The 23,946-nt window shown below is 42.9% G+C and overlaps 3 protein-coding genes across 3 annotated transcripts in view; all 3 read right to left on the reverse strand.

The window, feature by feature from the left end:
- cdkn1bb (cyclin dependent kinase inhibitor 1Bb) overlaps positions 1–3,540 on the reverse strand; it is a 3,965-nt gene extending 425 nt beyond the window's left edge. Inside the window, exons 1-3 of the mRNA XM_030095474.1 lie at positions 2,597–3,540; positions 2,270–2,397; positions 1–1,177 (exon numbers count right to left, since the gene is read on the reverse strand). The exon at positions 1–1,177 is cut by the window's left edge and continues 425 nt beyond it. Coding sequence (XP_029951334.1) covers positions 2,282–2,397; positions 2,597–3,038 — 558 coding nt within the window. The 5' untranslated portion in view covers positions 3,039–3,540 and the 3' untranslated portion in view covers positions 1–1,177; positions 2,270–2,281. The remainder of the gene's footprint in view (positions 1,178–2,269; positions 2,398–2,596) is intronic.
- A 1,017-nt stretch (positions 3,541–4,557) lies between these two features.
- On the reverse strand, positions 4,558–8,064 carry yars2 (tyrosyl-tRNA synthetase 2, mitochondrial). Its single transcript, XM_030095470.1, has 5 exons — positions 7,283–8,064; positions 6,079–6,246; positions 5,838–5,993; positions 5,541–5,711; positions 4,558–5,392 (listed from the first exon to the last, which is right to left on the reverse strand). Exons 1-5 carry the CDS (start codon positions 8,062–8,064, stop codon positions 5,233–5,235), a joined length of 1,437 nt encoding a protein of 478 aa, XP_029951330.1. The 3' UTR covers positions 4,558–5,232.
- An 830-nt stretch (positions 8,065–8,894) lies between these two features.
- The window catches only part of pparab (peroxisome proliferator-activated receptor alpha b), a 28,117-nt gene continuing 13,065 nt past the window's right edge, over positions 8,895–23,946 (reverse strand). Inside the window, exons 3-7 of the mRNA XM_030095471.1 lie at positions 21,657–21,820; positions 19,528–19,666; positions 15,839–16,038; positions 12,728–13,181; positions 8,895–12,632 (exon numbers count right to left, since the gene is read on the reverse strand). Coding sequence (XP_029951331.1) covers positions 12,388–12,632; positions 12,728–13,181; positions 15,839–16,038; positions 19,528–19,666; positions 21,657–21,820 — 1,202 coding nt within the window. The 3' untranslated portion in view covers positions 8,895–12,387. The remainder of the gene's footprint in view (positions 12,633–12,727; positions 13,182–15,838; positions 16,039–19,527; positions 19,667–21,656; positions 21,821–23,946) is intronic.

Consider the following 23,946-nt stretch of genomic DNA (forward strand, 5'->3'; position numbering starts at 1 on the left):
CACACACACACACACACACATACGCACGCATACACACACCCGGGTTTACATAAACCACACTTCAGGCAAATAAAGAGGGAAGCTTTTAGATGCTCACAGTTGCATCCTCAGCAGGCTAATGTTGACATAAAAAAAAAAAAAAAAAAAAAAAGCACAAATGTCTGCAATATCACAAAGAAAAAAACAATGTGAAGTCAAATGAAGAGCACAGGTCACTGCTGCCGTCTGTACTGAAGCAACCATGGATTTTGGTATTGTAGGACATTCGACCCCTGTGCAGAGAGAAGAGCGCCGCGGCTCATTGAAACATGAGGAATTCAAAGGGAACACAACCTGTGCAGTTTGCATGATCTTAGTCCTTCAATATCTGAGTACCTCACAACTCCAGGGGAGGGGAAACCAAAAATACACACCGCTGTGATCACCTTCCAGGGATTAACTCACACAACCTCTCTTACAAAATAAATATCGGCTGACTGGAGAAATCTCACACTTCTTCCTGTGCCGATTTCCCATGGCACAACTCGCACCCGGTTACACCGATGACCACAGCGAGGGGAAATGAAATACGAAAGGATGCGCTACATTTGTACCGTTCTTCACTGCCGAGTGAGGAAGATGACGAAGTGAGGACACACTGTTAAGAAACTGTAATGGATCCTTTGATTTGAATGTTGCAATTAGGGGCTGTGATAACATCACGCTGCTTTTTAGAGAGAAAATGAAACGAAAACAGGAACAGCATTTTGGAAAACATGTCTCAAACTACACTGCAATTCTTCAAGTCAAATCAAAATTCACACTTTCTCTTACATAAAGAATTTGTTTTTAAATCATGTTTTATGTGCTACATATGGAGAGAAATATAATATATATATATATAGATAGATTTATATATATATTTATTTACACACAGGTAGTAAAAAAAAAGGAGCAAAAAAGGAAATCAAACCTAATTGCACACTGCTACATTGACTGCTTTTCGAGGCAGTAACTTTTAATTGAGTGCCACAACTTTAGTGTTTCTATTCAGTGCTTCAACAGCGTCCTCCCCCGTCTTCAGGAGAGTTGATATGTTTCTGATGCTGTGTGGATCCTCTTTTTCCAAATTCAGCCAACACTGAGGTCTTCTTCCCCCCCATCGCGGTAAGAAAAAGAGGGGGACTCATCTTCAGCTCTGTAGGACATGCACATATAGATTAAAAAAAAGAGGTCAGTACAAACTGAAAGAGAAAAAAAGGAAAATCAATGCTGCACATCTGATGAAGTCACAAGAAGGAAGCAAAGAAAATATGAAGATGGAAGAAAAAGGAAGATGGAAAATTGTTCAAAACGGTGCATTTCTGGTATTTTCATCCTGACAGATGGCACACATCTGCCTCGACTAAATAGTAAAAAACCTACAGTGATTTAATTAGCCGTGGAGAAAACATCCAGCAGGCATGTTTCATATTCAGGGAATCAAAACTATTTCTCCAACATAATCAACTTCAATCAAGCAGTTCTTCATAAATAAATACATGCGAGGAAAAAAAAGGAGCATTTGGCTTGACAATTCAAATCCTGTCCCAACTTCTCATGCCTTTCCTCCCTCTACAGCCAACACACTTGCTGTCAGAGCTGCAGGGCTCCTATCTGCACGCACACACTTCACCAGCAGGGACATGTGTGTGTGTGTGTGTGTGTGTGTGTGTGTGTGTGTGTGTGTGTGTGTGTGTGTGTGTGTGTGTGTGTGTGTGTGTGTGTGTGTGTGTGTAGCAACATTAGTGTGCAGTGTGTAGCACTGACACACACACACACGGGGCCCAGCCCCTTCCCGTCTGCGCTGTGAGGGCAGTGGCTGCTGACGTGTTACTACTACACTGTTGTTCACCGCTCGTTGTTTACACTCTCAGGCGGAAACTCAGAGCTCGCGGGCGGCTGCAGACGCGCACAGACACTTCTAGTTTCCCCCCTCAGATCACGTTTAAAGTCCCTCATCGGCCCGATGCGAGCGACCATGGGAGTGATCAGAGCGCAGAAAAGACGCGTTTACTCCGCTTTAAGTGTCCGGATACTAATGAATGAGGCTGTGACAGCTCGAGCCTGATCGCTGCATCTGCATGTTTATTATAACACAAGATAAAGAGCTGCTTTTGTAAAATCTACAGCTGTCTGAACACTAAAGAAGACACAAGCTCCTAGTCTGTGGCTTCTAACCCGATCAGAGTAAACATCCTGATGGAGTTACATAAGAGAGTAGTGTATGAAAAAAAAAAGTGTTTCTTACCGTGTGGCGTCCTCACGTCGGTCTCTTGGGGCTGCTCTTTCTGGGTGTGTGTTCTGCTGAGTGGCTCAGGGTTGGACAACTAATCTCATCCGAGCTGGTGTGTGACCTCTTATTTTGGGCCGAGGGGTCTGTGAAAGGACAGATTATTACTATTATTTTATTTATTTATTTTTTTACAACAAAATCCCACTCTCATCTGACAAACACACATTACTGTGATGCGATGGCTTCGTGTACTTGAACCCGATTGTTGAAATGCCACCACACTGTCGGGAATGTTGCTGAAAGCTCACTGAGAGTAAAAAGAAAGTGGAGAAGGGGTCGTACCGTGGCACGCAGGTCTTTTCCTCAGCCCGGTGCATTGCTCCGTGCACTCCATCGGACCTTCAGACCTGTCAGCATCTTCGCTCGGAGTCACCACCACACAGTTATGATTCCCGTTTAGATCCACATTGTTATTCCCGGCGGGGCAGACGCCTTTCTCCCTCCGCGGCTGCCGGCTGTAGAAATCCGGGACGTCTCTGCAATCCACTAATTCCCAGTCGAGCCTGGCGTTGGCCAGCGGCGTGTGATTGGCGAAGTCGAAGCCCCACTTGGCGGAAGCAGCCTCTTCCATCTCCCGCAAATGTCCCTTTAAATCCCTCTTTAACTCTTGGTGATCCACCGAGCCGAAGAGGCTCCGGCAGGCGGACGGCTTCGGGTGCTCCGACACCCGGGGCTCCGTGCGCTCCAGCGTCGGGCTCCCGTTGGAAAGTCGAACATCTGACATTTTTCCCCCTTCCGAAGACGTGATTTTCTCAAGCAGCCGGGAGCGTCCAGTTTTCACGAGCGAAAAAAAAAACCAATACCAAAGAGGAAAAAAAAAAGAAAAGAAAAAAGAAAAAGAAGAAAAAAAGGAAAAAACTCAAGAAAAACAATGGGTATCTCCTCCTCGACGCACGGATCCAAAACAAGCGTAAAACGGCTCACGGTGCCATGCAGACGGAGCAGGAGACGCTAACGGCCGCGGCGCGCTGAGGACGAGCGGAGTCTCCGCGGACCATCAAAACAAAGTGCTCGGGAACTGCAGCCACTCTGTCACTTTGCTCCCGGAGTGAGAGAAACTGCGGACAAACCTGCTCAGCACCAATATGGCGATTGAGAGGGGAGGACGACAGGGGCGGGGGACGGGAGGGGGGCGACGACATGATTGACACGCCGAGCTATTTAAACGCACAGAAGGCCGCTCATTGGTCGAAAGAGCTAAGGCCCGCCCACTCCTCTTAAGGTGGTCCATTTAAATTAGAGCAAGGCTCGCAGTACGTGAGAAAATAAAATACTCTTCAAAGGAAATGTTTAAACAAAATTTACAGGCGTGGTCATTCTTTTATACACCTACACAATATAAACAAAATGTGTTTATTTTTTCAGTAAGTGACCTTTTTTTTAAATTTTCAAATCCCATGTAATATTTTATATACTCTTGTTCTTGTGATATGTAAACTGAGATATATTTGGTGACGGTTTTAATTAATTTTTGAAAATAAACTATTTTCCAATCTATTTTTATTTTTGCAATATGCACTAGAACGCAACTGAGCAGTTAGGTTTCCCTTCAATTCTTTTTTTGGAACTCCTCGGTCATTGAGCTCAGTCACACATTGTGACCTGTAAACAAAATCAATATAAATTGAAAAAGATGCAGGTAAGAATACTCACATATAATTACAAAAACTTGCACACATGAAAAACTGAAAGCAAATTAAAAAATGCACGTGACTGAATTTAAATCTAAGATCCTTCCTTACAAATTAATTTTTGAGCCTAGTTTTAATAATTATCTAGTGTTGTGCAATAATTCCATATTAGTGTAAATTGAAATCGAAGATATTTAACACATTTCTTATTTAACAAAATGTTATGAAATAATGCTGTCAAACATGCAAATATGAAATTTAAATAAAGCAAAAATAAGCAGTGTAATAATGTTTATCTCTGTCAATTAAATAGTTGATGAAGATTCCACCTTAAGGGACATAAAAGCTTCAGTGTCAAAAGTGAACAACACAATGTAACAAATGTAGCCAATTTGGAAATTGTGTAAATTCAAAATATAACATTTCCATCAATAATCCTGAGCTGCAAGGACAGGAGCAAAGTGAGGACATAGCAGAACAGAGAAAAAAATAAGAGAGGAAAATGAAGAGATATACCGAAATAAAAAAAAAACACACACACACATATACAAAATGGAAAGATGCAAAAACTACAACAAAAAGTTAAAAAAAAAAAAAAAGATGAAAGATATCCTGCAAGCTGAAATGGTTTTTACACCACATGGAAAACTTAATTCCTCTTACATTTTTTAAAAATGATTAAATCCGGAACAAATCCTCCTTAACAATAGGTAACCAAACAGTACATTTTTGTGTTTATTTTTGGATTTATTAAGCATTCCTTTCTTCACTTTATGACCCAGTTTACACTTTCCACCACTAAGAAACAAGAAATTAACTACTAGATTAAAACAGATGTTGACCTGATGGTGTCCTCAGATTGAAAGGAACACAATTAGCTTTAAATAGAACTATAACCTGTTTGCGAGAAATGATGCACTTTCATTTTACTGTGAGCAATTATTCACTCTCAGGGTCACAGCAGGCTACACGCTGCAGCTGTGGCTGCCTGGAGTATAAAGCTGAGCTTGAGGCAAGGCTGCCCTCTTGTGGTCACTCTGGAAACTGCAGCGGCACAACAAAGCAAGCAGAAAGTAACCTTTATATAAATATCATTTTAATATTCAATGAACACCTAATATGTACATGTACACATTTTTACAAAAAAAAAAAAAAAAAAGAAAAAGAAAAAAAGGCAGGATTCAGGCTGTGCTGAAAAAAATCCAGCAAAAATATCAGTTCATCAAGCCTGGGACCCCGTTGAGGTGGAGTTTCCTACCTTCTAGGTCCTGGCTCGTTCAAACGGCATCACAGTCTGAGCCACTTGATGATGTAGAAGTTTTTCTTGCCAACTCTGAGCAGTGTAAGTCCATTGGAGAGGATGTGGAGTTTGGGGATGAGCACCTGCTCTGGGTTGTCCACCCGCTTATGATTAATCCACACCGCTCCGTCCGAGACCATCTGATATCTGCACACCAATATTTAACATCAATCAGCACAGAGTGCAGCCGATCAGTAAAAACAGCAATGAAAACGCATGACAAGCAAAATACAATCACTATGAAAGTTTAGTGCTCATGAAAGGTAAATTTGATAAAGGCAGAACGGTGATCTACCCTCTGGGTCCTGCAGGGATGGCGTTGACGGTGCGACAGGCATCGATCACACTTGTCCCTGGTTCCAGCAGCATTTCGTGGAAAGGAGCCTCTCTGAACAGTTCCTGCAGCTCCTCGTCGCTCATCTCCTCCAGGGCTTGCACGCTGCTGTGATACAGCGCATTGGTGCACCTGCAACGGCGGTGTTAAATATGACCACACTACTCTTCTCATGCATTACAAACACAGATGTTACATTAAGTTTAAATTTATCATCAGCTGTAAGCTAGTTTGTATCCAGGGAGTCCCTGTCCTCACCTCTTGGCGCTCTCGAGCCCCTCCTTCCCGTGCACCAGTTTGGTCACTTCAGCAGCCAGCCGTTTGTGAGCCAGCCGTTTACCCGGATCCTCTCGCTGCTGCTCCATCAGCCGCTCCACCTCCGCCAAAGGCAGAAAGGTGAACAACTTCAGGAACCTGCAAAATGTCCCACACAACACACACACCTCAGTTTGATCCAGCAGGGAGGCTTTCAGATGTTCCACTGGAAATCGCCACGCACCCCTCCACACTGGCATCGGGCTGCCGCAGGAAGAACTGGTAGAGTTCAAAAGGTGAGGTTTTGTCCCTGTTGAGCCACACGGCGTTGCCTGCCGTCTTCCCCAGTTTGTCCCCGGTGGAGCTGGTCACCAGAGGGATCGTCAGGCCGTACACCTCCTCACCGCTCACCCTGGAGAGACAGGAGGATTTCAGGGAGGCAGAAAACTTTTACTTTTTTCTTAAATGTGCTGTTCCAGTGAAGACCAGGAAAACATGTTAACTTGAATTCCACACAAATATTTATTTTATGTAACAGATGTACTGTTTTATGAGCAAATTCATTCCAATAATATTAATGAATAAAAAAAAACTAACATTGTCGATAAATTGCAGGCAACATTCCTAAGAATTTTTATCCTTTCAGAAGTGATATATTACTTGACGGACTTAATTTTCCAGAAAAAAAATCAACCATTCTTTAAAGAAAAACTTAAATGTACCACATAGCATTCATTACAAATGCAAGAATTAGTTATTGCATGTTTTCAGGAAGCTATTTTTACAAAGAAAGGTCAGTATCAGATTTATCAGGGAGGTCTGGAAAATAAACGGTGTTGCTAGAACTTCTGAAACTATTCACAATACCATTTTCCCTCGCACTGATGAAAGATATCTGTAATGTCTTTCAGAATCCATGGGCAATTAAGAAGCACAGCTCTTGTTGTACTTCTTGAATGCTCTTTACTTGATCTATCCCAGTAAGTTTTAATATTCTATGCAGTATGGAAGGTTTTGTGGTTGTCCAGTAAGTATTTAGTGTCTTTAATACAACTTCATTACACTGACAGTGATGTTTGTTCTAAGAGTTATACTTTCAGTCTCTATGTATGTACTTTTCGTCATGATTTCTAAAATCAAAACTGAAATACCATGTTTGGAAGAGGTATCAGCCTGATATCCGCATTTCTTTCTGCTACTCTCCCCAAGTGTGTAAATGTTCATTTGTAGAACGCTTTCATCATGTTTTTTATACTGGTCTTTTAATGTGTGTTATGGTCTTTCCTCCCTTCCTCTGTTACATCCTTTGTTTTCAATGCTGCCATTTGGCCTTGCTTGTAAAAGAGCAACTTTTTTCTTCTGAAAACTGAGAGATAATTCTTCCATCTGTAGGAAAGTACTCATTGCTGTTTAGAACAAGTTGTCACTTTTAAGTGTTGGACATTTACTTGTGAATGTACTCATGTCCAGACATCAGATTGCCCAGCTGGTCGGTGCCTCCGAGCTGGATCTTGCAGCCGTATATCTGGTGGAGGTGGTGGAAGTCATAAGCTTGGAAGAGCTGGTAGGTGAACTCGGTCAGGCTCATACCGTCTGCGCTCCTCAGCCTGGACTGCACGCTGTGGCGGCTCAGCATGGTGCCCATCCGGAGGTGCCTCCCGGCCTCGGACAGAAAGCTCACCACCCCCCAGTTCTTATACCAGCTCAGGTTGTTCAGGACGGTGGCCGTGCCCAGCCGCACGGAGCCGTCGTGGAAGAGCACCTCGTGGTTGGTGAAGATCCTCTGGATGCTCTCCCGGATGCTGCGGGTGTTCGCCTCCGCGACGTCCGCGCTCAGCCGCTCCCGCTCACTCGTCTTCCCGCTCGGGTCCCCGATCTGCGCCGTGGCCCCGCCGAGCAGGGCGATGACATGGTGCCCGGCGCTCCGGAAGTGCAGCAGGCCGATGAGGGCGAGCAGGTTGCCCACATGGAGGCTGTCGGCCGAGGGGTCGAAGCCGCAGTACACCGTCTGGGCGCCGGACTGGAGCAGCTGGGGCAGCCGGTCCTGCGCCGCGTCGCGCGGAAACGAGTCTTTCAGGACTCCGCGTTTATTTAGAGAGAGCAGCAGTTTGCTGCAAGCGGGAGAAGAACTGTGAAACTCTGACCCGAGGTTAATATTAATTCTCCGAAGAAGCCCAAAGAGTCCATGCCGCGAAGCAGAGCGACAGGTCCTCACCATGGACGCCGCCATGTTGGACAATGTGACCGGGAGGAGGAGGAGGAGCGCGAGAGGCAGAATCAGAATCTAGCAGCGCCCTCTAGCGGCGCACAGCCATTTTACACAATGTCTCCGGTACGGCGCCCTCTAGCGGATCAGCGGTGTTGATGTTTGCAGCGTGATTTGCAGGATCAACAGGAAGCCAGTCTATCGAGTGTCCCAGGTCCTCTGCAGTGTCAAGCTGTCCAAAAATATGCAATTGTGCAAAAACTCATTTAAAGGCAAAGTTTTCTTCCTTATAACCTGCAGACTTTCTTTAGATCACCGACCACAACAACACCTAATGAGTTTTTTTTATTGTTGGCTGGTTTGTATGAAAAAAAGCAATATTTTTGTATAAATGATGTATTTTCTCTCTTTAAAACAGGACTACTAACCACCATACCTCTCTGCAGCCCCAGTCTGTAATTATCAGAAAAAAGCCAAACCTGAATCGCATTACATCTGTTTATCTTTGTTGTAATAGATTTAGGGGAAACCAGTGTCATGCAGAATCAAACTGGGTGGACTCAAACCAGCAACCAAGGTATTTTTCCAATGAACTAGGTTTATTTTCAGTAAATTGTAAAGTATTCCTTTGAAGAGTCGGCCAAACTAATTACTCCAAAGGAGAGTTTTCAGTTACTGGCACAACACTGTCCATGAGACAGTCACTTCAGCTTCGTTTACATAGTGCCAAATATAACACAGTCATTTCCAGGCACTTTTACGGAACTTTCTATTAAACATTAGCTGTTGGTATTCACCATTCTACTGTGGTTACAACAAAATTACAGTGTAAAAATGACCCAAATGTGGATTTGAAAATCATTTTATTTTTAAATCCATTCAATGTCAATTTGTTTCATTCTGTAAATGACTAAATATACATTCATTAAACATTTACAGTATTATCAAGCCACAGTACACATTAACAACACATCCAAGGACAGTCTCTGTATCTTTGCGTTACACTATAGCCACAAAAACAAACTCCATAAACTCAGGAAGGGGGGAAAAAAAGGTCAAATATCTATTTCCTATAACTGCTGCCCCTCTGGTAATACATTTCTGTGACTTCTGGAAAATGAAAATGAAAGTCAAATTAACAATAACTACTGTTGGTGTCTGTGTGCTGTAAGGCAGAACACTACAATCTCACCCCAGAGAGACGAAGATAGAGAAGGAAAAACAGTACTTATCTATAATCCTGAGCTAGTTCAACAAAGGAAGACTAAGATTCCCTGATACAAGTTAAAAAGTCCCTTGTAAATTCACAAAACAGACACTCCTAATGGTAAGTCACAAATTCACACATGACTTCTCCTCCAGTCTTGCTCTACTGTTTAAGATTTAATTCTGCTCTTTGTTTTTTTAATTGGAGGAAAAAGAAAATCAGTTATTATTGTTGAAATGGTACCAAAGCTCCAATGATGATGTTGAGCACTTACTGTTCTTTCCTGAATCAGTACAGTAACATTTCATTTCTGTGGGACTGTAATGTGTGTGTGTGTGTGTGAGCACAAGTCAAGTTTCATTTTTGTTGAATCTCTGGTATATTTTACATGGCATTTCCACACGGTAAGGCACACAATGTTTGTGGTTGTTCCCCCAAGCAACTCTGGGCTCCGGGAGACCCAGGAACATGCCAAGTAAAGAAAACGGAGCTGCGCTGGACGAGTTCTGCAGGCGGATCCGACATTCAGTGACAGACAGACAAAGTAGAGGCAGCTCGAACGTCAGTAATCTACTCATGGCATAAGAAATGTTTGGTGAGTTATAGCAGCGAGTGAGCGGTGAAAAGGAGTTAAAGTATGACAAAATCAGGATTACAAAAAAAAAAAAAACATTTACTGCATGTTCATTACTGCATCATCTTTACTGTAATAGTGTGTGATGTGATGGCAAATCCTAAGTGCATTTTGCCTCTTACTAACAAAGATGTATTGTGTATTCAAAAATATAATTATTGTGTTTGTTCAGTATGACGAGGCAGCGACGGAACAGCTTTGACAACTATGATGAATCTCTATGCATATATTACCCTTTTTGTTTTCTAGTGTGCAACCTGAGAGACGAGTGTAAGAAGAGGAGATCAGCTCTGTGTTGTCAGTGCTCGGCGGCCGCTTCACTTTTCGAGGAAATACATGCTTTTTCCTAGTATCCAAAGGTCACTGAGGTCAGGTTTTAATCAACCACCTGGAGTCGTGTGCTACTGCTGCCCTCTGCACACTGCATGAATACTTTCAGTTTAAACCATAAGAGCTTAATTGAGAACATCAGCGAAGTGCAGCTGAAATAAAGTGATCTTTCTCCGTCTAAAGATAGCAATCAAAGGAATGTCCCCAGTGGGGTTTGGATGTATGGATATTCAGTTCATCAGTTGCCCTGTTACACCTTAAATCTATTTACACAGCACTCTTCAACATAACTGTGCCGTTTGCAAATAAAAAAAAATATTTGATTTAGTCATACATGTAGACTGTAGTATAAAAAATATGATCCAATTCAATTTAAACATGTGGTATTTAAGGAAAACACAGACAGTAAATAACTACATATACTGCAAAAACAAACAAACAAAAAAAAAGAAACATTTAAAGTGTTTACCAAGCTTAGGGATACAAAAGTTGATCATCATTAGTACCTTGTATACCTCGATAGTTCAAGTTGGGGCAAGCAGTCAATGCATTGATTTCAGCTATGTACAGGAGCTGTATTTATAGAATGTAATGTCATTATAAAACAAACAACCCTTCACCGGCAACTGTCTGAATTATGCCATGATGATTTTCGGACATTTTGGTTGAGAAACGCATTTTCTCACAGGCTCACATAAGTATCATCCAAGCCATTCGACATGCACGCTTCCATAATTTCCTCATCAGAATTCCCTTGCTTTAATTCATCTGCTCAGCGTGATCATTTTAGTACAAAAGGCAGTATGATTTAAAAAAGAAAAAAAAAAGAAAATGCAGGAGTGGCCTTTTCACATGCCAAGTCACCATCATTGTCAGTTGGAAAAAATACACACACACTATAGAATGGAAATATATTTGATCTTAATCACCAGGCAGACTGAGGTAAAACTTCATTGGCTCAAAATGTTTGAAATTTAATACTCGATTTAAACTAACAGACCAGACTGAAAATAAGGAGTCACACATCACAGGCGTTTTCTTTGTGGGGAAAAAAAAAGAACAAATCGTTTGTCATAATTGTTGTGCACAGACTGTGACATTCACAAAACCGTGAATAAAATAGGACCGATAAGGAGATAAAAGGAGTGAAAACTGAATCAATTATAATAAATCTTTCAGTATTACAGCTGGTTCACTTGGTGTTTCCTCCTAAATACCAGGACATGAAACAGGATGGAGTGCCAAACATCTGTGCATGTGTTCAAGAAAAAGGCATTGGACAGACGATGTCAAACAAACACAGCGGGGTTGCTTGTGCTTCAGATGTGCATTGTGGTTCTGTGTGTGAACTGCAGATGGTTACCAGTGGTCATTTCAGGCTTCCTATTGACATTCTGTAACCTTTATTCAAGTGTAAACGTACTGTTGTCTCAAAAGTTTGTGGATAAATTGACAGTTAAGTGTTGGTTTTGTTAGGGAAATGTGAGCATTTGCTGCGCCGTTCAAAAATATGGCTTTGAAGGATATACAGTACAATTAAATGATATAGTTTAGGAGCTCGGAGACACCTCAGATGTGTCTGGTTTTGAAAACGGTGTAGAAACGCGCTGAAGGGCTGGTGTATCGACAACATTAACCTCTGTCTGATAACCAAATTAGCTGAAGCTGCCTTGCTTTACAACTGTATTCTCGGTGCTACCGCTGAAGTCATTCAGGTAATCGTCCCTCTGAAGGTATATGGCTCTTTGACTTCAGTATATATATAAAAAAATCTTCTCAAACATACAGCTGGAGTGGTAATTATCAAGCTCACTTTGCTTCCTCGTTTGAAGGTCAGGATAACCAAAGAGGTCATCGAGGGAGCTTCAAATTAGCATTCAGAGTTTGGTCAGAGATTGCATACACCGGCGGCCTGATAGGGGCTTGATCAGCTGTGTTATCACATCTCGGTATCTGTGACTGAATCTGACTGGGAGGGTCCGGTCCACACCACTGGGGGTCAGCCCGAGATGACCTGCGGCGTCCTGCCACGACCGCAAGCACTTTGGGGGTTCAGTGGCTCACCCCTAGCTTATCGGGGGTGGGGGTGGGGGTTGGGGGGGACCGCTCCTCTTGTGTCCCTGACAAAAACGAGATGGGTCGAAGCGTCCCTCTCCCGGTTATTCCTTCACACGTCTCAGTACATGTCTCTGTAGATCTCCTGCAGCAGCGGGTGCAGCGAGGTGTCCTCTGTCTTTTTGATCTCCTGCACCAGCTGTGCGTGCTCCGTCACAAGCTGCCTGAGGTCGGCCAGTTTCTGCAGCAGTTTGGGGAAGAGGAAAGCGTCGTCGGGGTGATTGGCCAGCAGGTGGAGCTGGAGGACCTGCACAATGTTCTCCTGCATCTCCTCAATGTGAGCCACATTCACCAGGCCTGGTCGGTCTGATCACAGAGACAAGACACACAGATCGGGTGTTAAATGCAACAATATGCATTGCGAAAATCTATAATTCTTAATATTTTCCAAGCATCCTCACCGCCACAGCAGATGATGGCGGCTACAAACAGGGCCAGGTCGCTGTCGTCCAGCTCCAGCGCGTTAAACTTCATGGCGAACTGGAACTTGGGCTCCATCATGTCGCTGAAGGGCCGCCGCAGGCTCTTGAGGAATTCCCGAGTGATGAACCCTGCGCCGTATGCTACGAGAAGCCCGTCCTTGTTCATGCTGGAGGCGAGCATGGCGAAGAGGGCTTCGTACACTCCGTACTTGAGAAGAGTCACCTGGTCGTTGAGGTCCAGGCTGGAGAAGCCGGGGACGGACTTTGCAAACTCCGTGAGCTCGGTGACGGTTTCCACCGACGTGCACTGGCAGCAGTGGAAGATCCGCACTTCGGCCTCCCTGTCCTTCAGCATTCCTGCCGAGCCGACCATCTTGGCCACCAGCGTCTGCTCAGCCAGCTGGAGGGTCTCCATGTCGTGGATGACGAAAGGCTACGGACAGCAGAGAGAGAGAGACGATTCTGTGAGCCGAAAGTGTCCGGTTAACAAAATATGTTCCCCGGTTGGGATGCAGCACAGGCGGAACAGTGTGTGCTGTCATGTGGGCCTACATAAATAAACTTGACCTCACTTCACTTGCATAAATATGGAAAAGCTGAATCAGCAAACCTCCCTACATAAATAACTGCATGACTTTGGTGTTTACACATCATTTTTACTCAGAAAAAAACTCAAGTTAAGGCCCTTCTTGACACCTGAATGGCTGTAAATCACAACACGACGGAATAGATCCGAGAGGAAATGACAGCTTTAGAAAGAGGAAGGCAGAGTACAAATGAACAACTCCTATATAGGCAAATTTAACAACTTTGACACAACTGAAGGAAGCAGTCCAGAGAGGCCTTTAGCTGTGTCACTGTTCCCACAGCGGAGCTGTGACATGATGAGCAGATACACCTGCTGCTGCAACTCATACCACAGCTCTGACTCACCACTGCGGCTCTAATAGTAGGCTGGAGATGTGAAGGAAGGAATGAGCGGCGTGACGCAGAGTTGTTTAATTTTGTTCTCCTACGTCAGCCGGAGGTAAGAGAGTCGAGGGAAACAGAAAACGCGCACAGATACAAGGCGGTTCTGACAGAGAACAGAAGGTCCAGCGGTCCTGCAGCCAAACTGTGTTCAACTTTTTATTATCTCTCTTTAAACTCACTTTCATGCGTAGCAAGTTCGTCTTAGACAAGCTACCTTTGCACAGGGCAGCAAAACAGCAGATGAACCACAGGAAAGTAAACTTCATTTGAGTAACTCTGAATTTGCTCCACATCTGGTGACACCACAGCAGCGTGGGTTCATGTCAGGCTGCACTGCTTCCTGGGATAAAGGCATTCTTTTTCCATTTACATTGGCAGCAGTTCCTCGTTCTTGTTCTAAAAGCAGTGAGGCAGCATTTTCATCTCATTTTACAGTTTGTATTTACATGTTGCTGTAATTTTCACTCTGAAACCTGAAATGCAGATTTTAAATAATACAGATATCAGCTGGTAAAGTGAGTTAGTTAATGTCTGTTATTTGAATTTGTTGCATGACATAAATGTAGTTTTTCATTCTATAGTTTAGTAGATAGTGATCCAGTTTTCATCTTTGTTGTGGTTTGATACTTTAATGGATATTTTTCCATTCGTTTTATCTTTTATAAAACAACTTATACTTTTTCTTCTTTGTCCCAGTTTTGCTTCAATTTGCTTTACAAAAGTGCTGATTATTATTTGGATTATGACTATAATTTCGATCAATAATGCTGATATTCACATTACATACTGCATTTACTTTGCAAGCGCAAATTCAAGTAAATCATTTCTTTTTTTTTTTTTTTTGTGGAGTTCGTATCAACTTAGGCATCCCCGTCTTCCATCTCTCATTATTCATGCCCCCAGTGAGAAAAACAGAAGAACTCTGCTCATTAAAATATTTCGAAATAACTCTCCTCTGGTGTCCAAGAACACCAAAACCACCTGCTGCTTGTGGCAACGAAGTCACGTATCCTGCTCAGTTACTGTGTGTATCCAAGTACTGATGGGTTTATTGATCCCTGGAGTGCAACAGCACCGCCTTGTATGGAGTCATTGTAAAAAAAAAAAGTCACACATGCTTCACTCCAATTGTTGCATTTACGACATTTCAGAGTGAATAAAACAACCGTGAAATCAGGCAAGATAAACAACAAATAAACCTCATGGCCAATATACATCTCTGTGTCACAGGCCATTTGTCAGTTTTTCTCGCTGACATGAAGACTGGTGAGTCACATTTGACACAACTTTCTGGCTCAGCTGCAGGTGATGAATAAAACAGTAACTCAGTCATTCTGCAAATGCAGCCAATAAAATAACGCAACTGTGTTATGCTGAGCTACAACTGCACCCGAAAAGTAAGAGTGACTCAGACTATGTGTACATTTCCACATGAGCAACTGTTATAAAGGATTTCACCTGTGCTGAACATGGATTTGCACTCGAGTCGACCTGTCCTTTTTGACCTTTTTCACACCTACACACATCCATCTTTGGAACCCACAACATCCCTGACCTTCCTCTTCTTGACCTCTGGTTTATCACAGATGAAAAGAAAGCAAAAGCACCAAACCGGAGCGGGAATGCTATTGGTGGGGCTGATGACGAGTGATGAAAAGTGCAGAGCAACGGAGAGAACCGGGCAGCGAGGGGAGGCGAGATGGGCTCACACACTGGCCCTTTATATCACTTTTTTTTTTTTTTTTTTTGAAAACAGACGTTTCCTTGTCCTGCTTGTGTGTTGGCTTGTGCAGTGCTGATTGAGCAAGTTATTTCTGTCATGGGCTGGCTGCAAATAATCTCCGAGGCGCTGACTGCCAGGTCGTATTGAGACACTGGTCTGATTGCACATGGTAAACGCGTTTAGAATTGGATTAAAATCAACCCTTTGGGGAGGAAGTCATTTAACAGTTGCAAGAAAAGAAATGACCTCTGCCTGTGAGGAAAGTGGTGATAAAAAGAGCCACACAGATGCAGTCCACACACACACACACACACACACACACACACACACACACACACACACACACACACACACACACCTTTCACTCACCAACCCACCACTCTTAGTCAACGTACAGGGGTGCTGGTCTTGCCCGTGAGCACGGTTCGGGCCTTGGCCTTGTTCATGTTGAAGTTCTTGAGGTAGGCCTCGTAAATCTGCCTGGCCAGGGTCTTCTGGTCTGCCACCTGGGGATCCTCCACCTCTCGTTCCCCCGTCACCATCTCCGCCTTTAGCTTTAGCTTTTCTGACTGGGGCATCCGACCAAACCGGATGGCTGCAAGAGAGAAGACAAAGAGTTAGACCGTGGGGGATGATCTTCAGCTCACCTATTTTCTGTAATCTGTAAACTTTTACTGTTTAACAAAAGAGATCATGCGTCGCATCTAGCAGCCCTTGCTTTCCTTTCAGTGCACAAGGGATTAGGATCAAAGGAAAAGCAGCAAATCTAATGAGACTGAAACTCTTCTATTTCCTTTTGTTTTAGTGGCATTTGGAAAACAACCTTCACAGGCCTCACGGTCACCTTCTGGATTCTGGAGCTGAAGTTCACATAAATATCGTGACACAAATAGACTGTAGTGCTCCGCTCACACATCTGACAAAAACTAGTGTGGAGGCAGCCTGAAGACCTGGAGAGTGTACTCAGTGTTGGGGGAAAAAAAAAAAAAAAAACTTCATGAAGACTCAATTTTAGTATAATAAAAAAATATCAGAGAAGAAAGATGTGTCAAAAGATATTAAGAAATTCATTCACAAAAAGCTTGCGCTCAGGTACAAATGAGATATGCGAGAACAGAAGTGCAAAAAGGAGAAACTGTGTTGCACATAGTATTCCCATGCTCACCGCCTTCCTGATGTTTTGCCACCAAAAGCTAACAGCATGTATGTTCAAACGTTCACCCAGCACGGACGGTGTTGTGTGTGGAAGCAGTTGAGTGAAATGTTGTTAAACAACACAGAAGAGTTGTTTTTCTATGAGAAGATGCTGGCATCCTCCAGACAGACTGATCCCTTTGACTAATAAGATTAGAAGTGAACTGTTTTTAACCCCACCTCACCAGTTAATATGGGCATAAGCGGCGTGGTTGTGGACGCACGCACACGCATACACACACACCAAAGGTCTGTTGTAATGAGACCATAAAAGCAGGAAAGAAAATGATTTTCCGTTTTGCGAGCAGCCACCCACCGATGAGCCGAATCCAGCCACGGTGAGCCGGACTGCGCAGGGATGCGATACGGAGCCGGCGGACAGCATGAGGGGCCCATTAGATTATTGCTCACAAAGTGGACGGATGATCTGAAGCTGGTAAAGCTCCGCAGCGAGCTCCTGGGCAGGAGCCAAGTCTAATTAAGATGGAAGGAAGTGATTGATGTTAAGCTGAGCATAAGTCCGATTCCTAAGAGGGCGGCGTGAAGGGATAAAGTGTGTGACTCAAGTGGGGAAGGGAGCTAAAGGTGGGCTGGGGTCGGCGGCGGTCTGTTGAGTCGTCTGTCTCAGTGACCGATCCTGTTGATAAGAGTTCCCGCCAGAGGCACTATTCACATTTTTTAGCCTTTTGTCACCATATTGCATGTTTTTTCAGATGTGTCGACACCATCAAAGTGAATAAAAGAAATATACTTTGAGAAAATGCTTTAAAAAAATCCTACTTTATCAGTATTTTATAAACTATTGTGAATCAAATAGGAGTGGATCTATTGGATTTAACGAAAACATTTCACAAATAGAAGTCATATGGATGACATTGATCATATCAAGCATGTAGAGACTGCTACAGTTTCAATATGTGCTGCATTTACCGTAACGCTGAGAGCTGAATGTAAGAAAATCTAACATGAAAAACCATTATTGTTGGAAACTTCCGGTTTGATTATTCTTTATAACTGAAATCAATGATCAGTCGATACCAACAAAAGGACGGCTTCCACAAACTGAACCGTGATACCTTAGAGCACAGGAGCTGAAAAGATGGGATTTCACTGCTCTCCAATGTCCTTCCTCCCTCTCTACGGTTACATTCAGGTCCACGAAACTCAATCCACGCGTACTGTAAAAGGAAGGGCAGTCGACAGAAATACACCTACCAATGTGCTTTAAGGCCATCGTCGAAATCCAGGCTACGCCTTAAGGAAGCGTCGGAGAGGCTTTCAAATCAATAACTTTATCAGTTCAGTGTCTGCATCCACGAGTTCACCACCAGCACCAAGCAGTGTCTGCACTGTGCGTACAGGCTCCACAGAAACTCGGCAATTTGCAGTGACCTTTGTGACCCCGCTGGCAGGAAAACACCGACAGGTCACACACGGCCACACACACACACATGCCGACACATACACTATCTCCGTCTGTCAGTCGGGGCGCTGACCTTGCCTGATGGCTAGCGTGTCATGCTGTCTGTTTACCCAATGAGCAGCCTTCAACCCAATCTCATTCACCTTTCGGCACTTCAAAGAAAGGAAAATTCAATCCCATTTCAGATGTTTGGAAAGTCTGGATAATCTATCTATGTTAGAAACTGAAAAACGTATGTTTGACATGGTCGGCCTATATTTTTTGAATCAGCTTCATAATAGCACAAACAGACTCAGGGCTTCTGGGTAAATCCAGTGACAGTATTATGACCACCGACCTTGAGATAGCAACATGTTCAAAAAAAAAAAAAAAAGCAGTTCAACAGGTCTTTCTCAAGTCTATATATTGTTTATGATCATTTGTTTGAACCTTATCGTATCTATATTGTCGTGACCAGGCCATGAGTGGGCTGGGTGGAGAGAAACGATAAGAGGAGAGCTCAACACTGGTCAAAGATCACTGCTTTGTCATTAGTGTGAAAGAGGTGTAAAATGGTCACATGCATAATGAACGCATGCAAAATAGAGAAACAATGAATATACCAGCAGGAGATGGCAGTCAGTCAAGTAACTAAATCAGCCAAGAATTAATCCCCTAAACAAGCCACAAACTAATGTATAAAATAAAATACCGAATGAATCGATACGCCACACGATGGAGGCTGCATGATAGTGTAATAGTTAGTACTCTAACCTCGTTAAAAAAATTCCCCTGGGTTTGGTTTTTTTCGTGTCAAACTGACACATCTATGGAAATGCTCTGACACAAGCATTGTTTGTAATATCTAAAACTTTCTTTCTTCATAAAGTAACATTTTCCATTCACTCCGAGATTGTGAAAAGAATAGGAATGTAAAACATTAGATTTCTGTTAATATACAAAAATGATCAGCCTCTTGTGAATTATCTTTACGAACCAAGCGGTGCATCAGAGCCTCATGTGAATACCAGAGAGCTGGAAACATAATCAGGTGGACCGGCCGCTGTGTCATGTGATTTCTTTTCCTGTTCACACACAGCATCTGCATCAAATATGGGTCAGTGGCTTCATGACAGAGAAACTGCCACTACACTGGTTATCGATATCGCTGATCTTTTTTCTGAACTATATAAATATACATGTTGAAATACGAGTATCTTGAAGAAGACTTAACAGGACTCACAGTCAGTTCTTCTTTGGTTATTTGTCCAAACATGCGGCACAGCGACAAACTATGATGTTGGGGCCTTTTGATTCTCTCTATGTGCATATTTGCCTGATCAGTTTGTTGCGGCAACAGAACAACTGGTGCAAATCTGGTCTGGTTTTAGTGTGTGTGTGTGTGTGTGTGTGTGTGCGTGTGGGTGTGAGCGTGTGTGCGTGTGTGTGGCACAGCTTGAATCCTCTGTGCTCTGTGGACGTGCTCACCATTGTGGGACATTCCCACCGACAGGCACTTCTGGAAGCGGCAGTATTGGCACTTGTTACGATTCTTTTTTTGGATTTTGCAGCGGCGCTCACACTTGTCGTACTCCAGTTTCAGACGAATGGTCCGCCGGAAAAAACCCTGGACAAGAGAAAGGGGAAATGAGCTCGATATTACTTTTTATCTACACTCAGAGCTAAGGAATCAATACTTCTTATAGAGGTAGAATTTCAGGTTCCAGGAGTTTCTCTCTCACTGCGTGAGACTAAAAGCGCTGGTGAAGTAACTTTAGTCATTATGTAGTTGCAAATATCTCCACAAAATCTGAAAATTATTGGGATTTTATGAATTAATTTTAAAATGAATTGGTTTGTCATGCATTTCTCCTAAAAGGAACATCTATGCTGTACATATAGACACACACAGTCAGAAAAACTACCATTAAAGTAAATGTTAAATGAAAAGCAACTCCTTGTTGGTCCACATACAGATACAGTGATGCGGCATCAGATACATGGTTTCACCATCAGTGTCTCCATGCTTGCTCAACCTTGACAAAAAGAAACGTTGAACTTTATTGAGGAACAGATGAACCCAGTGGCCGATCTGCGGCCGGCTGCAGGGTAGAAAATGAGCGAGGGAATTGCCTCATAATGCATCTAGCAAAAAGCCAAATTTATCTTTTGGCCAAAACTTTCACCTCCCTTGCAGAAATAAAACTATTCAGACACCCTAAATGTGAATCTTGACGGACACGCGCTGTTCTAAAATATCACATTAGACTGGATGTCAGACACGCTACAACCATGGGAGGCTTTCACCCATTGACCCCTCACATAAAACAAGGTCGACAGTGAAAGACTTCAGTGTTTCTTCAATGGGCTTAATGCCAAAGCTGTGTGTGTAACATCATGATAAACACCTCATCCAGGAATTTGCAACATTGCAACAATTAATGCAAATTCAACCAATCGTGATGAATTCTTCGTGACCTTGCAGTTTTGTCCGATCGCCGCAACTTTTTTGCAACTCTGGTCGCTCCCTCCTGTGAGTTCCACCAATCAAAGCAGCCCGAATGCACGTCCGTCACCGAATTCACTTCCTTGTTTGTGAACTTGAGGACAAATGTGATTCTAATGTTTCGCATTTACGAACACAAAAAAAAAAAAAAAAAAATGCTGAAACAAGCGGACCACAAAGCAACAAATTCACTTTTTTCAATTTTTTTGTGATTTTTTTTATTTTTTTTTTATTTTCAAATCTGGAGCTGCCAGACATCGGCGCACTGGGTTTAGTTCCTGGTGAAGAAAAGCTAGCGATGTGGACATTTGAGAACAATACACCCCACTGCCTTCAAAAACTCCTCCGTTGCTTCAGGTCACCGTCCATCCACACCAGTGAGCCCTGCCAATGATTTCTAAAGCATTTGGCTGAAAAGAGGAGATAATATTGTGCCAAGCATTTTAGTACTTTGTCAGCAGTCACATCAACAATAAATAAAAGAGAGACAGATATTATTGGCAGCCACAGATGCAGCATATACACCTCTGATTTCCCCAAATGCTGAGTTTCATAACACACACCCTCCAGTGGACAAAGGATATTCAAATAGTAATCAGCGGTCAATGTAATCTACATGCAGCACTTCACGGTCACCAGCGAATACAAACACACAAAGTAAAGTTCTTTGCCTTTTGGTGCTTCTTAAACAGCCTCGGGCTGCTCTTCAACAAACTAGACAACAATTAACCGAAGGATCAGTGAGGGACCACGTGCCAAGGCCAAGTCTGGTATTTCTGATGCTTGTAGGCGTACATATTTGTCACAAGACCCACTGCCTCTGGTTTCGATCTGGCGTGCGTCACTGTCTTTAATGTAACACTGTACTTGGATGTGTGCGGCTCTTGTTTTGCAGATGGTTAATGTTCAGTCAGCAGGATCTCTGCGTGTCTTAACTGTGGCCGACATTGGTACCAGACTAACATCACTGCTCGGACAGTGGTTGAATGATGCAATGGGTTCAGGTTTGTGCAATTCATGTCCTCCAATGCCACAAATGGAAAAATAATCCTTGTGCGCTTAATAATGCAATAAATTGGGTAGAATCTAAACTGTGTGATCTCGGTGGTACCTTGCAGCCCTCACAGGCGTGGACGCCGTAGTGGTATCCGGAGGCTCGGTCAGCACACACCCGACACTCCAGATGGAGCGACGAGGAGGGCGGCGAGAACTCATCCTGGCTCGCCTGCAGGCCGTAAACAACCGACGACGGGCTGGACGCTGGCGTCAAGGCATCTACAAAACACGAGCATGTGAGGGATTAAGTGTGCTATTGCAACATGTGTGAGCATTAGATGGACTGCCAAACAAACCAAACCAGGATAGACTCAATGGGCAAAATAAAAACAGTGAGAAATTACTATGCCAAATGAAAAACACTTCTATGATGTTTCCACACATTGGAACAAAACAAAACAAAAAAATAAAACGTGTGATATGTAAATTATTACTTTCTTTAACAATACTTTTTCACACCGACTCTGTTGGACGGCCTGTTTGACATCCTTTTAAATACAAGCCTTTTAACATTAGGTGAGATAACAGTGATTTTTTGATGGGTGCAACACGCAAATGTGTTATCATCATTATGGAGGAATAAACAAGTTTCCCAACGGCTTCAGATTTGTTACTCAAAAATATTGTTAAAATAAAGACGATTTATTCGTTCTCTTTGTGCCATGTTGACTCGAACAATATAAACTGGTGAATTTGTGTTTCATCCAGCACTGGTCGACTTCACTTCCCCACTCAACGGTGAAGCTGACCCACACAAATACGATCAGATAAATGTTAAAAACTCCTTTGGACTACTTTAAATGGGGAAGAAACTAAGATGCTCCTCATGGACAATGTTCATTATTCCAGCAATACAGCTGCACAAAAACCACTGGAACACTGTAATTAAAAACCTTTTTTTTCCATCATGATCAGGTGACAAAGAGTTAAAAAAAATTCTAAATAAACATAAAAATCAGAAAGTATGTTTGTTTAAATCACTGTATATTTAGTGTTTCAGGCTGTTTGTTGGCCTGTTTGTCCCCACATAGACACCATGCTCCATTTCAGAAACTATTTATTCAGCGATGAGGTCTGAGGTCTGTGGTCTGCTGCCTGTCACAAGTGTAGCGGTGTTATGTAGAAGTATAACTCTTCCACTTCACAGATGACAAGTCACAGGGTTTGCAGATGGCTGCTTTTTTTCTTTGCTTCTCTTTCAATCAATCAATCGCAGCGCCTGGGGGCCCGCTCCAACATGATCAGGCAGAGAAACGCACACCACCGTCGCAAGGCTGGACTATGAAATATGTAATGTGAAAAAAATGAATAAATAAAACTGACATTAAGACATCAGTACACTTAATTTTTTTTTTTTTTTTAAACAGTCATTGGACTGTAGCAGTGGAAAGCCTGTCAAAAGCACAACGCTGGAGGATGGCAAGGTCTGCAACGGTTTGTATAAAAAAAGAAATTCTGAAAAAGAAGAAGGATCAAGACCATTTAAAAATTCAAAAAACAATAAGGGATTGAAAAAATGATCCTGAAATACACAGCCAGCCAATACAAGGATCTTTAAACCGGAAATCTAATGTTTTTTTGTGTCTTCTGATTAATGTCAACACGTGTTAATAGTTTTTGAGTGACCATCAGTAAAAGCAGGCATTAGTTTTTGTGTCAGTCCGAGAAATGGACTGACTCTAGAAATGGTTTTGAAATGACAAATCCTGCTGTTTTAGTATTCCTTATGTATGGAAACAAACTAAGCTCAAGTCAAAAACAACATTTGAAATGGGGTTAATAGTAATACAGATATGTTCGATGAAGATTTCTCTCTCTGGGACTCAGGACCGATAATTAAAACTCACATTTTTTTTCCCATTTCGTGAGAAACTTGATGCAATCCAAAATGTAATGTCTAAAAGGCAATTGAAAAGAGCATCACCAGCTAACATGGAAAGGTCCTGTTGTATCACAGCAGTGAAAGGTGATACCATCTCCATGTGGCAGTAAGTATTTTAAAGAACGTGTTCCACCTTCTGATGGAGTTGTTAACATGTCTTAGCACACAAATAGCATGGATGAAATTGTACAAAACAGTGGTAGTACATTGCGATGACGGGCGAGAGAGATGCCAGGACAAGGATAAATGGCGTGCTGTACTTCTGTACAGTGCAGGTGCACGTTTCAGCTATAAACGTGTGCCGGTGCTGCTAGCTCTTACTGTCCCTGCACTCCTAAAACACGCATAAACTTCAAGACCCTCCCTTTTCCATGTCGTCACCAAACATCTCTGCGACGCCTCTCCGCGCTCCTCCTTCCTTTATTCTCCTGCCGCGAACTCCCCGTAGGCTCACATTCTCTGT

This window comes from Salarias fasciatus, chromosome 7, assembly GCF_902148845.1.
Source record: "Salarias fasciatus chromosome 7, fSalaFa1.1, whole genome shotgun sequence".
NCBI lineage: Eukaryota > Metazoa > Chordata > Actinopteri > Blenniiformes > Blenniidae > Salarias > Salarias fasciatus.